The sequence below is a fragment of the Ursus maritimus genome, unplaced genomic scaffold, assembly GCF_017311325.1.
Source record: "Ursus maritimus isolate PB19 unplaced genomic scaffold, ASM1731132v1 scaffold_6, whole genome shotgun sequence".
NCBI classification, from domain to species: domain Eukaryota; kingdom Metazoa; phylum Chordata; class Mammalia; order Carnivora; family Ursidae; genus Ursus; species Ursus maritimus.
This window is the reverse complement of record NW_024426774.1, coordinates 73,952,785-73,967,742: the sequence shown is the minus strand read 5'-3', so window position 1 is coordinate 73,967,742 and position 14,958 is coordinate 73,952,785. Positions and strand designations below refer to the sequence as shown.

Sequence of the window (14,958 nt, the reverse complement as noted above, 5' to 3'; positions counted from 1 at the left end):
CCCCCCGAGCCGGCGCCTCCGTCTGTACAGTGCGAATTATAAGCCCTGCCTACTAGATGGGGCGTTTCGAGGCGCAGTGGCGAGACCCCTGGAGGGGTACGTGGAGTACGGGGCGGTTTCCGGGGACTACCCACCCTGGGGCGGAGGAGAGGGGGCTTCCTGGGAGAGCGTTTTATTGCAGCCTTAGGGCAGGAGCTCTCATTTCGGTATTTTAAGGACTCTAGAATATTAGGAAATAGTTGCAAAACTTTTAACATAAGAAAGAGACTTGAAGGGCTCCCTGGAGGCCCACGTTGCCCTGCTGTTAGTGGGGTGCTTCGGCTCTGGCCGCGGAGAGAGGGCTCTGTGAAGATAGAGGGAATGGTGTAAAGCAATGGAAGGAGGGAGCCCTTTAGCTTTGGAAGAATGAATGTTTGTGATTCCTGTTTGCCAAAACCCTGCCTGCCTGCATAGGAATTTGTGGTGCTGGCCAGCAAGTTTAGTATGTGTCCTTGTGAGGCCTTTGTGAACAGTGGAGTCAAAGAGATGTCCAGTAAACTAATTTTGTAGGGATTGAGTGTGGAGGATCCTATGGTGCCAATAGCCTTTTTTGGGGGTGGTGTGGGATCTCAGGAGCCCTGCCTATGGTGGGCAAGGGTCTACGGTGTAATGGATACTCAATTATGAATGATAGAAAGTCACAAAAGTAAGAAGCATATTAGATATTATTCTAGGCTGGAAGAAATTTAGAATCTTTGAATTGACTTAAACCGAAACTTTTCACTGCAGGTGACTAGCATGCAGATACCCATTCTCTGACTTGCTGGCCTCTACTGACATGGCCCACCGGGGTGGGGAGAGGGACTTCCAGACTTCAGCGCGGCGCATGGGCACCTCGCTGCTCTTTCAGCTTTCAGTGCACGAGCGGGAGCTGGACCTGGTTTTTCTGGATCATAGCTATGCCAAGCCATGGAGTGCCCACCCAGATGCCAGTAGTGCTCGCCCCACGCGCATGCTCTTTGTTACTCCCCGGAGGCAGCACGAAAGTACCATGTGAGTTTGGGCTTCTCTCCTAAGGGCTGCCCTTGCCCTCTAACTGGACAGTAATCAGATGGTGGGGATTAGAAAGGATTTTATTATGGGAGATTGTATGGGGGCCTTGGATATTTACTTAAGGCATCTCTGTTAAGCAGTATGAGGATATCCGGCCTATATGTAGACATCTGCATTCAAGACATCTAACAAGTTAGGAAAGCAAACAATATATCCCACATAGTTAATAGGACTTGTATGGGAAGAGGATTATTTAGCTGGTGATGAAAAAGACAGAAGAGTTGATTTTTTATAAACTGCCTCTCGGGATTAGGCTCATTTCTTTTACTCCAGTGTTTTGGCTTGCACTGACACTGGCAACAATAACCTTTTTGAGGTAATGTGATTTCCTTTTCCTGGCTTCACCCAGCAAAGTTTAGGAGCATATTCCAAGACATATTCTGCCTTGCTTTCTCTCTTAGCTTGTCACCCACGGGTTGATGTAAACCCTTCCTAGGTCTGATTGTATTTTCAACTGGCCTACACTATAGGGTAAGGATTTTTTTCTTAAACTTACTATGTCATATGTGATACAATTACATTTAGCCTAAATAAACTTATTGCAGTTCTTTTGAGCTTTAAGGTATTCTAGTTTTATTTCAAGATTGGTTGATATATCCTATTTTGATGATCAAATCATGCCCTTAATAATTTTGTAAACTTTTTGGGGGGAAGAGATTTTTTGTTTATTTGTTTTAATCTAATCTGGCCTGGGGCATAACTCCAGAGCTCCTTTAAAGCTTCTTGCTAACACTGAAACTCCTGTGTTCAGATCTTATGGTATTTTCTTAAAGTGAGATTCTGTGGACTTGCTCATTTCAATACTTGGAAACTTACACATCTCCGTATATAGGTCCTGAAAGTGGGAATTAGCATGTTCTAGGGACTCTTTATAGGTTATTGTGTCAGGAATATAGTTGTAGTGAGGGTGTTAGTGGGAGCTAGGAAAGAAGTTGGTGGAGTCTACCTCATGTAGGAATTTGATGCTAAGAGTGGTAAGAAGTCATTGAAGGATTTTAAACTAGAGATTGGATTTATATTTTTAAAAGGTCACTTTGAATTTTTCTTGAATAGGTACAGTTCAGGAGTGGAATTAGAAGACCTGCTAGGAGACCATTGCAGTAGTGGGGGCCAGAGATATGATAGGTTGAGTAGAGGCAGGAATAGTACAGATGAAGAAAAAGGATGGCCTTGAGATATATTTCACAGATAGAGCCAACAGGACCTGCTGTGGTGAATTGGAAAGACAGGCCAGGGATAAAGGAAAAGGCAAAATTAGGATGAGTCAGATTTTTGGCTTGAGTAGCTGAGTGGTACCGTGAGTTGAGGAAGACTGGGGGTGGGGCAGTGGGGGATAGGTTAGGAATGGTGAAATCTGGAGTTTTCTTTTAGGCATACAGTCCAAGTGCCTAGCCCAATGTCTGGTCCAGAGAAGGTAATCAGCTCTTTCACGTACCACCAAATCTAGCTGCACATATTTCACTTCATTTCATAATGATGTAATTATTCCAGCCATTGGGATAGATGCAGTAAGATCATCATCAGGGTCAAAAAGTTAAAGCGATGTTTGATAGATAGAATGGCCAGTAGACCGTTTTGAGCGGCATAGTATTCTGAGTGACTGATTTGGTGCAGTGAAGAGCCCTTATGGCACTAGGATTTCATTAACATTTTAAAATACGAAAGATCCATCACATATCCATTTTTGTTTGTTCCTGTTCTAGGCTCCTTACACAGTGAGTTCAATAAGGTGTCTACATTCTAGGTGATCTATCTTAGACAATCATAGGCTTTTATAGCATATAATTAACTTCCAGTTGACTTGCTAATGAAAGAGAAAGTTTGTACGAATAATTTAAAACTAGCACTGTCCAACAGAACTCTCTGCAATGAGAAAAACGTTCTGTATCTGTGCTGATATGGTAGCTGCTAGCCACATATGTCTGTTCAGCACTTGAAATGTGGCTAGTGTAACCAAGGAACTGAATTTTCAATTCCGCTTAATTTTTATTAATTGAAACAGTTGCATGTGGCTTATAGTTACTGTATTAGAAGGTACATCTAGGTAGTCACCTGTTTGCTTAGGGAATATTTTTGTCTTTTAAAAAAATAGCTGTTTGTCATTTTTTATATAGACACATTTTAAAATGACTTTGTGTTCCCCCAGCACATAACAGGATGTCAGAGGGCAGAGATCTAGACAAGTGTGGGAAAGATGACTTTGGATCATAATTTCTTGTGGGTATAATGTGCTTATGCATACTTTCAAGCTGATTGTATTAAAGAGTCATTTTTTGGCAACCAGATGATCGTTAAACACCTGTGTTGTGTGAAGTACGTGTGGCCTGGTCCTATTTCCTCACCTGTTTACAGTGAATCAGACGTCCCAATAGATGTGGAGACAGTCACATCAACCCCTGTGCCACTCTATGACAATCAGAAGGCACGCAGCGTGATGAATGAGTGTGAACGGCATGTCATCTTCGCCAGGACTGATGCAGATGCCCCTCCTCCACCAGAGGACTGGGAGGAGCATGTCAACAGGTAGGCCACTGCTCAGGAGGACTGGTCACTATAGGGTTAATGGTCATTGCATTGTGAATATTTTGTATCATCATCTTCATTGAAACACATCTGTTAGAGGAGTTTATTTCATTTGCAGCCACAGGAGTCAGAATGTTTTCTTAACTCTGTGTTATAACTCTCAGCTCAGGATGCAGTGAGGTGCTTGAGAGCAGGGCTTGTGTCTCAGCCATCTTTGCATACCTGACACCTAGGACACTGCCTGGCACATAGTAGGCATATAATAAATGTTTATTGAATAAGTAAATGAATTAAATATGATAGGTATGACTAGTTCTGTATCTTATATAGTGCAGGTATGCTATTGGACTACAATCAAACAAGCCATTAAATAAGAGTACATTTGTAAGATACTGTATTTATATGGGCTATAGCTAGAGTGATAAAAATGTTTTGGAGTCACTTGAAAAGCTAGCAGATGTTTGATTTGAGTGGCTTTTAAGAATAGATTTGCAGTCTGTGGTTTTGAGGGAGTTTTCATGAATTTGTTGGCTGATTTTATTCCCATGCTTCCTCCTGACCCAGGGACCCCACTCGGCTCTGGCCCATTTGTCATTGTTCCTTTAGCATACATTTATTTATCTTTTACTTATTGCATAGCAACTTTATGAAGATAAAATGTACATACCATGCAATTCACCTGCTTAATGTGAACAATCAGTGCTTTGTTGTATATGCATCACCACAATCAATTTGATGAACATTTTTGTCATCCACAAAAGAAACTCTGTACCCATTAACAGTCATTTCCCATTTCCTCCCAACCCCTTCATCCCCTGACAACCACCAGTCTACTTTCTGTTTCTCTAAATTTTTCTATTCTGGACATTTCATATAAATGGAATCATAAGATATGTGGCCTTTTGTGTCTGGCTTTTTTCACATAGCATAATGTTTTCAAGGTTCATTCATGTAGCACAAGTTGGTACTTCATTCCCTTTTATTGCTGAAATTCCATTGTGTGGATATACCACATTTTGTTTATCCATTCATCCATTGATGGATATTTGGGTTGCTAACACTATTTGGTTATTTTGGATAATGTTGCTATGAACATTCATGTACTTATTTTTTTGTGGACTTGTGTTTTCAGTTCTCTTGCATATATACCTAGGAGTGGAATTGCTGGGTCATACGGTAACTCTGTTTAAGTTTTGAGGAATTTCCAGCTATTTTCTAAAGGGGCTTTGCCATTCTGCATTCCCACCAGCAGTGTATGAGAGTTCCAGTTTTCCCACATCTTTGCTAACACTTGTTATTGTCTGCCTCTTTTTTTATTATTACCATTCTAGTGGATGCAAAGTGACTTCTCATTGTGCATTTAATTTGCATTTCCCTGATGGCTCTATCTACTGTGTGTAAGGGAATGTTAAAATCTTCACATCAGGAGTATGTAGGTGGTAAACTTGCCATAATGTTGGAGAGCTCTTGTTTTATAGTAATGGAAGAGGAAGCGGTAATTAGATAGGAAGAAGGGTAGGAAGGTTTGAGGCAATTGGCATGGTTTCTGAGTCTGGTCAGAAGCAGGGAATGAGATTGAGCGGGTATGCTTGTGTGAGCAAGGTAGTAGCTATGGAAGGAGGAGCAGTTCTGCACCTGGGTGAAGAGCTTGTGAAGAAGTTGTCTGGGGGTCTTAATTTGGAATTGCTGTTGTGTCTTAAGAAGGGAAAATGCTCTCCAGAGCTTCAGCTAAAGAGGCAAACTTCTGCTGTGAGTGAAGATCGACTAGAATACTCCCGGAGTCAGTGAACGGAGCAAAAACACTATCGCCGTTGTTGCAGTTAATAATAATAGAAAATGGTGACAGTGGTAGTACCAAAAAAGAACTATCATTTGTTGAGTGCTTTCTAGGTGCCAGGCACTGTGCCATGCGCTTCATATGCATTATTTCTTTTAATCCTCACAATAATTCTCTGAGCTATATCCCTTCTTCGTCTCTGTTTTATAAGATGAAGAAACTGAGCTCAGGGAGTTTAAGAAACCTTAGTTTAGGAAGTGATAGAGCAGGTATTTGTTCAAAGCAAGCTGTCTGACTCCAAAGCTCAGGGTTCTTGGTTATGTAAGGGCACATCTCTCAAAAAGAGAGACCAGTTAGTGGTGGCTGAACAAGGCAGCCTCACACCGTTATGTGTCCCTTTGTGGTGTTATGGGTTGCCTTATCCTCAGTTTGCAATTTCCAAAACTGCGTGGGAGAACTGCATGAAGTTCTTTTTATCTGTTCACCTATGGTCATGATCAGGAGGTTTTTAGGGACTCTTCATACTTACCAAAGTCATCAGAGACAATGCATATGAATATCTGATTCTTAATTTACAAGAAGAGAAATAACCTGTAAGGCAAATGAGACACTGGGGTGGCCTGGCCAGAGCATCAGTTCTCAGTAGGAGAGTTTGGGAAGCTGTTCTGTTCCAGAAGTGGGTGGTGAGTGGACAGTCTGCCCCAGAGGCACCCTCCTTCAACAAGCCAGCTGGAGACACCCATTTTCCCTCAAAGCAAGATGGGCCCACAGAGTAGGCCAGGGCACACCATCACCTGCCTAGTCCTGCAGAGAAACACTGACAGTGTCTTATCTTTGGCTTGTCTTTCTCCATGTGGACCTCCATCCTTCTGTTATGACATTGCCACAGATTGATATGATTAATTAGCGCTCAGTTTATCTCAGATTATTTGTTTTTTAGTGTCTGATGAGATTTTGGAGGAGTCCTCTCATTAGCAACAGGCTTACAAACCATCTCTTCAGGTAGGTCACTTTTGCACCCAGCTAATTTCATTATTTGATGATACTGGCTTCAGTTTCAGAGGTCACCATTTTATGACCTTGTCCCTGAATTCTGGATGTGTAGCCTGTGTAGAGCTTGCAGTTAGTTCCCTGTGCTCTGATTATAATCATCTTGTTACCATTCTTTCCCTTGACTTGATTGTTAAATTGCTGCTTCTTTTCTTCCTGTATAAAATCCTGTAAAATTACGGTTTCCCACATCAAGAACTCATGGGCTATAGGACAGTGCCCTAGAAATCTGTTTTTCCTTAGAGCTTACTGATCTATCAGCAGAGTCAGAAACTTTATTTTCTTTGTTAGAGCCCTTTTCCCCCCTCTTGAATTATTTCAGTAGAAACTGCCTTTAGATAGCTTTCTGTGTATAGATAATGAAGACCCGCTCCTACCCCCAAATGACTCTTTCTCTAGTAATGTCTGATATTTTGTGAAACAGTTTAAATATCCCTCTCTGCCTGATTTAATTGCCTAGATCAGGGGTTGGCAAACTATGGCCCATGTGCCACATTTGACCCATTGCTTGTTTTTGTATGGCCCATGAGCTAAGAATGTTTTTTACATTTTTAAGTGGTTGAAAAAAGTCAAAAGACACATGAAATCAGATTTCAGTGTCCATAAATGTAGTTTCATTGGAACATAGCCATGCACATTATTTAGGTATTGTCCATGTCTGCTTTTGCACTATACCCACAGAGTTGAATAGTTGTGACCCAGACCATGTGGCCCACAAACTGAAATATTTACTATCCAGCCTATTAAAGAAAAAGTTTGCTGACCTCTGGTCTAGATCATGCTCTTGTGTCTGCATGTCAAAGTCGTGTGGCTTGTAGAGCCTTTGAAAATGATTTATATTTGCTGGCATAGCACTGTTGTTCTGAGGAAGTTGGACCGGCTTTTTTTCCCCCCAAATGTTTTATCGAATGCCAAGTTTAATTAGATACACAGCTTTTGAAAGAGATTTAACGAAATACTCCTGGCACATGATATGTCTCAGCATGGTCAAATGGACTTTAGGACATTTCTAATGTTTCAGTAAAAGAATCTAGTGTCCTTAAGCAAGTTGTCTTATCTTAAAATTCAGAACTTCTGAATTCAGCCAAAGGAAGATTGTTCTCCGTTTTAAAATTTGCTCTAATCATATCTCTCAATATTATATGTACCTATCTGTGTATTAATCTTAGGTTGGGTGTTTGAAATTTTGAGTCCAAAATCTTTGAGTTTCCCTCTCTTCCCTCCCTCCCTCTCCTTCTCTTTCCTCTTCCTTTCTCTTAGTGTCTAATCAAAGAATTTTTATAATCTGGAAAAAAATAAGTGTGGCCTATTCAGTCTCTCTGATGATCTTTGTCTCTCCCTGTTTGACAAAAAAAATCCTTTAGCCATTTTAATACTGAATTAGTCTTCCTTAAAACGGTATCCGAGAAAAAATAATTACCTTTGAAAACATTAGGCTTTTCTGTGACCAGTGTGACTTGGGCTGCTTTGGATAAGATGAGCCAGAGGCCAGAGATCAGTCAGGTTCTATAAAAGCATGGGGAATATGAGATTTTCTGATCTCATCTAAGAAATGAAGAAAAGGCAGTTTTGCACTCATGAAAATTGAATTGGTTTAGGTAGGGGAGCACATTGACTCACCACAATTCCCATCAGCTATTTGACTGTTTAGACTTGTATTTAAAATTCTGTCTCCTGTTTTTAAAATTTTCCTTAATTATATCTTTTGCATGCTCTTTATCTTAATCTTGGGTTAGATCATTTTTTTTCTGCCCACTTAATTTTCCAGCCTCCCACGAAGCTGACAAAATACAGAGAACACGTTTCAGTTCTTGGAATCACTTTGTTATATATCCAGCAACAATCCTAAGACCTTTTTCTGGGATTTTAGACTCTCAACATTGTGGTTTTTCAATTTAATTTCAGCTGTCGTTGGTGTATGGTAGTAATTTCTAAGTAGCTTTCTAGCCCCCTCCCATTTTGTTCACATCATTTTTCTTGCTTCCATCATTTTGGGTTTCAGAATAAATATAGAGTAAGAAAAACAAATAGAGAAAACATCCTGTTATATAATAAAGAACAGGATAATTTTGGAAATGCTGTTGGTGCCTCGTAAATAAATTATACCCTATTCTCTGCCCTTGGAATTAAGGTTTGCAACATGATTGATAGACTTTGAGAAAGCACAAGAGATAGTCGAACATGAAGAAATTGTGTTCATTGCTTCGCCTGTTTGATTTGAAGTGGGCAGTATTACCTGGGGTGAGGCTACAGTGTAATACCACTTTTGAGGTGTTGCAGTTTTTTTATATATACTATTTTCACAGAACTGGAAATTTGAAATTTTTGACACAGATAGCCTTTGATCTGTCATTTCCACTTGAAGAAAATTTATCTTACAGAGATACTTGCATGCCTGTATAAAGATGTAGACAGATGTGTGTATGTGTGTGTTGGTGGGGAAAGGAAGGGTGGTTACTGCAACTGTTTGTAATAGCGATAGAAGAGACACAACCTAAATGCCCACCAGTAGGGTAGAACCAGCCATTAAAAACAAAGAGGTGTGCTGATACGGAAATACATCCAAAGTCCACTTGAGAATTGCTATACGTGGAGAATTGCTATACATGAGAAAGCGACTACTCGTGTGAATGTGCTGTGCATTTAAATAATGTGGAGGAAAATGAGATCGTGAACCAGTGGGGTGGAGCTGCTCTCCCACAAGCTTTCCTGATCCCAAGGTACTCTGAGTTCCAGTGTTGAGTTGAAGCCTCTCCCCACCTCCCAAATCAAAAATCTCTGAAATATCAAACCGCAACAAAAACCGACTGGATCCTGATGAAGTAGCAGGAATTAAACCAAGAGAAGTAGGGGAAAATAAGGAAAAGGACAATTCCACAAAACCCTTTTAGTACCCCACAAGGGGGTTATGGAAGGATGGGAGGCTTGGGAGGTTAAAGGATTCAGCTGTAGCAAGAATAGCTACTGAAGATAGAGGGTGCTTCTAAATTCTCCATCACGGACTTCAGCTGTTCTCTTACAACTTCTGCTTCCATCAGTAATCATAGCTGAGTTTTTGGTTGCTAGAAGCAACCTTGCAGGCCGAGTAGTCCACATCTATTTTACAGTCAAGGAGACTGAGGACACACAGCCAGTTCTTTATTGCAGAGCTGGTTAGAGTCCTTGCTCCTACTTAGTGTTCTCTTGGGCTGTGTGTACCTGTAGTCAGTTGTAAAACTGGAGATGTGGTAGGCGGAGATTTTATCTTACAGAGGAAATGAAGGCCCATTATTTTCTCCCTTTCTAAAGGGTATTTAATCTAAGGACAGTAGGATAGTTGTAGAAAGCGAGTAACAAAGGGTAATTTGTCCTCCGTCTGCATGTTTACTGGGCCTTGTTACTAGTATTCTTAGATGACCTGTAGAAAATAGGGTATTTTGCTGGCGGTGTATGATGGAAAAGATACTAGTCTGTTATAAAGTGAGAGAAATTGAGATTGTTGAAGCTGTTTGAAGCACCTTCCTCAGTTTGCCCACCCAGGTATGGCCATACACTGTTTACAGTTGAACCTGAATCATGTTTCTGCGTTCCTCTCCTGCACAGTGCTTAATGTGGTGGGGAGTGTAGGGGTTGGTATCTGCACTCAGCTATTTACAGGGCTTGGAATGTAGTATGCATACAGTTCATCCATTTCATCCATTCAGCAGATGTCCAAGTGGCTCTTGTGTGTCAGACACTGTTTTATATGCTGGGGATATAACACTTAAACAAAACTGACAGAAATCCCTGCCGTGTTGCCCTTTACATTCTAGCAGAGGGAGACACACTAACAAAGAAGTAACAGAGGGAGACACGTGAACAAAGAAGTAAAATGGGTGGAGCATGAGGTGGTGATGTGGCTGGAAAGGGGACTAGGGAATCTGGGTATTGGTAGTTTTAAATAAGGGTGAGTCAGGGGAAGCCTCAGTAGAAGGTAACATTTGAGCAGTGACCTGGAGGAAATCGGAGAGGGAGCCGTTGTTTCAGCTAGAAGGAATGGATGACCAGGGCCCAGTCTGTGATGTGGGAGCATGGAAGGTGTGTGTGTCAGGGGGGATGGGGCAATGTGGTGAAGCCCAGTGAGTCAGGCAGTCATGGATGGTGAGGTTGGAGAGGCAGTGGGGTCCAGATAGCCCACTGCAAGGACGTGGTTGCTTTTAACTGATTGGAATGGGGCCACTAAAGGCTTTTGAGCAGAGTGACATGATTTGACATAGGTTTTTTGATTGATTATTTTTCCCTCTGTAATTGACTTTCCAAGAGGTTGTACTAATTTATATTTCCATCAACAAAGTATGGAGGGACCTATTTTCTTACGCTCTCACAACACAGAGTATTATTAAGTTTCTTAATTTTTACCCATTTGATAGGTGAAAAATAATATTTTATGATTTTCATTTGCATGTGTGATTTTGGAGGGAATCGACTCCTTTTTTTGTGTGAACTGCCTTTTCATGTTCTTTGCCTATTGTTTTGTTTTGAGTATTTTTTTATTTTCTCACTAATTTTCTGGAGGTTTTTTCCTATTTTAATGAAATGACAGTTATTTTTCCATTGTGTTTTGACTTTGTTCATGATAGTTTAGTTTTTTCCTTTACAGAAGTTTGAAATTTTTATTTAGATCTTTAATATTTATCTTTTATGGCTTCTAGGTATTAGGTCATATTTAGAAAGGTCTTACTCCTTATACATACATATGTATATGTACATATACATATACATACATTATATATATACACACACCACTCTTTCCTATTACTTTTAGTAACTTTATTTTTTAATATTTAACTTTTCTACTTAGAATTTATTTTGGTATAAACAGTGATATGTAGGGGTCCAGATTGTCTTTTTCCAATTGGCTAGTGGTTGTCTCAGCCCTATTTACTTTAATCCTACTGATTGAAATGCTACTATGATCTCACTCCAGGTTCTCATTTGGGCCTGGCATCCACTTAAATTGTTTTTTTAAAGGAAACTTAATTACTAGTTTTTATGTGTGTGTGTGGCAGGGAGAGTTGATAAACAAATATTAATTGGCATCTTCTGTTTCCTTTCTCTTAGTCTCTTTAGGAAGGTTACTGGCCAGAGTTGGAGTATCAGAGTCATTAAGATTGCCCGGAGTGGGCCGAGGGGGTACTTAAATAAGCTCCTTGCCACTGTGCTGGGTGTGATGAGGTGGGAGCAAGAACAGTAGGGCTAGTTTCTAATTGCAGGAGTTTACTGCTGAGTTGGAGGAGGACACACTAAGCCTTCCTCAATCAAAGTAGAAGTGCGAATACCAGTGTCATGCAGGGATTGTACAGTGTTAACTTACATGGAACAGACATTCAAAAGTAAACTTGCTAATTGTGTAGTATACAGAAAATTATAAAAAACATACATGGGAAGGGGAGAGAGATAGTGTGGGGTGCAATATTAGGGAAAAGCTTCATTTCTTCTCTTTCTGTTATATTCCTGAAGATAATTTAAATAGGTCTCTTACCTTAGTCTGAGGTTTTAGTATACTGAAACACTTGTTCATCCTGTCTTTTTGTGTGAAATATTTAACTTGTGAAATTCAAATATATTATAGTGCAGTGGTGCCATGCTCTTATTTATTAATGGATTGTTTTAGCCTCTAGATAAATAATTGGCTTTCCTAGCACTGAAAAAAAAACTTCATTCATAGCTGGTTTTGACTTGTAGTATATGTATTAATACAGATGTATACTGAGGTGATTTGTGGGCAGGATCGGGACCAGAAAGTCTAGGGCTTGTGCTCTAGCTCAGTGGTCTTTAAGCTGCTTCGAGTTATATTGGTTCAGAGTGCAGACCAAAAACATGGCATAATCTTTGTACAGCGTACATGCATGAGGAGTGTCCCCAGAGTTTGACTTTAATTCCTCGGAGTTTCTCTTATAGGACTGGCTGGACAATGGCCCAGAACAAGCTATTTAACAAGATCCTCAAAGCCCTGCAATCTGACCGGCTTGCCCGCTTGGCCAATGAAGGGGTAAGACTCTAGAAATTGGCCCATCGGTGTTCTCTTCCTAGTTCAGCCTTACTGGCTGACTAACTTGTTGGTCCCCCTCCCGCCTGCCCCAGTTGTTAATAAGGTGGCCCTCGTGTTACCACTTCACTTACATCTTCCAGGCTTGCAATGAGCCAGTGCTGCGCCGTGTTGCTGTGGACAAGTGTGCGAGGCGAGTGCGGCAGGCTCTGGCAAGTGTGAGCTGGGACACCAAACTGATCCAGTGGCTGCATACCACCCTGGTGGAGACCTTGAGTCTGCCCATGCTGGCCGCCTACCTGGATGCTTTGCAGACACTGAAAGGGAAGGTAAGGCTATGACTGGTGTCTGTCCTGTCCTGGGTTGGCCAGCCTCTGCTGTGGGTTCAGGAAGTGGGGTTGGGCAAGGTCACTGCCTGGTTAGCTTGGAGGACATGACTGAAGCGAACAGGTTTGCGAATAAAAATAGGAGACATGGTATCATTTCACGTTTTGTCTGGCATAAACGTCTTTAGCCCTGCTGTCTCCAGGACGAAGTGTAAGGCCTGAAAACCAAAATGTACTTTTAGCCTCTCCAGCCCTGCAGCTTGTGGTTTGAGTCACCTCTGAGGTGAGGTGAGAAAAGAATTGAATTATCATGGGGAAGATGGAGGGTTTACCAGGGAGGTGTGTTGAGGAGGCAAGAAGCAGACTTGGGTGTTTGGAGTGCAGGGCTGCAGCGTGGGGAGATTTCCAGAGTGCTGTCCATTTTAGGCTGTGCTCTCAGCAGTGGTTCCTCTACTGACAGACTCGTGTTTTCTTAGACTGTCAGGTTCGCAACAAATACTTTGGTTGTTTCTCTCTAAAACTTTTTTGAATTTATGTTTAATTTTTATTATTTAAGTATAGTCAAGATACAGTGTTATATTACTTTCAGGTATACCACATAGTGATTTGACAATTCCATACATTACTCAGTGCTCCCCACAATGAGTGTAGTCACCATCTGTCACCGTAGAATGTTACTGCAATATTATTGACTGTTCCCTCTGCTGTACTTTTCATCCCTGTATTTATTTTATAATTAGAAGTTTGTATGTCTTGGGGCGCCTGGGTGGCACAGCAGTTAAGCATCTGCCTTTGGCTCAGGGCGTGATCCCGGCGTTATGGGATCGAGCCCCACGTCAGGCTCTTCTGGAAGCCTGCTTCTTCCTCTCCCACTCCCCCTGCTTGTGTTCCTTCTCTCACTGGCTGTCTCTGTCGAATAAATAAATCTTTAAAAAAAAAAAAAAAAAGTTTGTATGTCTTAACCCCCTTCACTTATTTCACCCATCCCCCTAACCCTCTTTCCTCTGGCAACCACCAGTTTGTTCTCGGAATTTGAGCCTGTTTCTGTTTTTTAGTTTGTTCATTTGTTTTATTTTTTAGATTCCACATATAAGTGGAATTATACGGTATTTGTCTTTCTCTGTCTTCATTCACTTAGCATAATATCCTCTAGGTCCATCTATTTTGTTGCAAATGGTAGGATCTCATTCTTTTTCATGGCTGGGTAATATTCTATTGTGTATATATACCACATCATCTTTACCCATTCATCTATGGATGGACGCTTGGTTACTTCCATATCTTGGCTACTATAAATAATGCTGTAGTGAACGTAGGGTGCATATATCTTTTCAAATTAGTGTTTTTATTTTCTTGAGTAAATGCTCAGTAGTGAAGTACTGGATCATATGGCAATTCTATTTTTAATTTTTTGAGGAACCTCCATACTCTTTTCCCCAGTGGTTGCACCAGTTGACATTCCCACCAAGAGCGCACAAGGATTCCCTTATCTCCATAACCTCTCTGGCACTTGTTATTTCTTGTCTTTTTTATTTTAGCCATTCTGACTGGTATAAGGTAGTAACTCCTTGTGGTTTTGATTTGCATTTCCCTGATGGTTAGTGATGTTGTGCGTCTTTTCATGTCTGTTGGCCATCTGTATGCCCTCTTGGAAAAGTGTCTATTCAGGTCCTCTGCCCGTTTTTAATTGGATTATTATTTTTTTGGTGTTGAGTGGTATAAGTTCTTTATATATTTTGGATAATTAACTCCTTGTCAGATATATCATTTGTAAATATCTTCTCCCATTCAGGAGGTTGCCTTTTCATTTTGTTGATGGTTTCCTTTGCTGTGCAAAAGTTTTTTTTTTTGTTTGTTTGGTTTTTTTTTTTTGGTGTAGTCCCAATAGCTTATTTTTGCTTTTGTTTCCCTTGCCCGAGGGGACAGATCCATAAATATGTTGCCTAAGGCCAATATCCTGGAGGTTACTGCCTGTATTTTCTTTTAGGAGTTTTATGGTTTCAGATCTCACATTTAGGTCTTTAATCCATTTTGAGTTTATTTTTGTGTATGGTATAAGAAAGTGGCCCAGTTTCATTCTTTTGCATGTAGCTCTCCAGTTTTCCCAACACCATTTATTAAAGAGACTGTCTTTTCCCCATTGTATATTCTTGCCTCCTTTGTCATAGATTAATTGACCATAT

The 14,958-nt window shown here is 40.7% G+C and overlaps 1 protein-coding gene across 5 annotated transcripts in view; it reads left to right on the top strand.

Annotated features, from left to right (window-relative positions):
- The window catches only part of KANSL3 (KAT8 regulatory NSL complex subunit 3), a 39,898-nt gene that overhangs the window by 362 nt on the left and 24,578 nt on the right, over positions 1–14,958 (top strand). For 2 of the 5 annotated variants that reach the window (XM_040623535.1, XM_040623539.1), the window contains exons 2-5: positions 769–1,032; positions 3,445–3,615; positions 12,362–12,452; positions 12,593–12,778. In XM_040623535.1, coding sequence (XP_040479469.1) covers positions 818–1,032; positions 3,445–3,615; positions 12,362–12,452; positions 12,593–12,778 — 663 coding nt within the window. In that variant the 5' untranslated portion in view covers positions 769–817. Of the gene's footprint in view, positions 1–6; positions 97–768; positions 1,033–1,493; positions 1,564–3,376; positions 3,616–12,361; positions 12,453–12,592; positions 12,779–14,958 lie in introns of those variants that run through there. The other 3 variants (XM_008699804.2, XM_040623538.1, XM_040623537.1) reach the window with 3 other exon arrangements.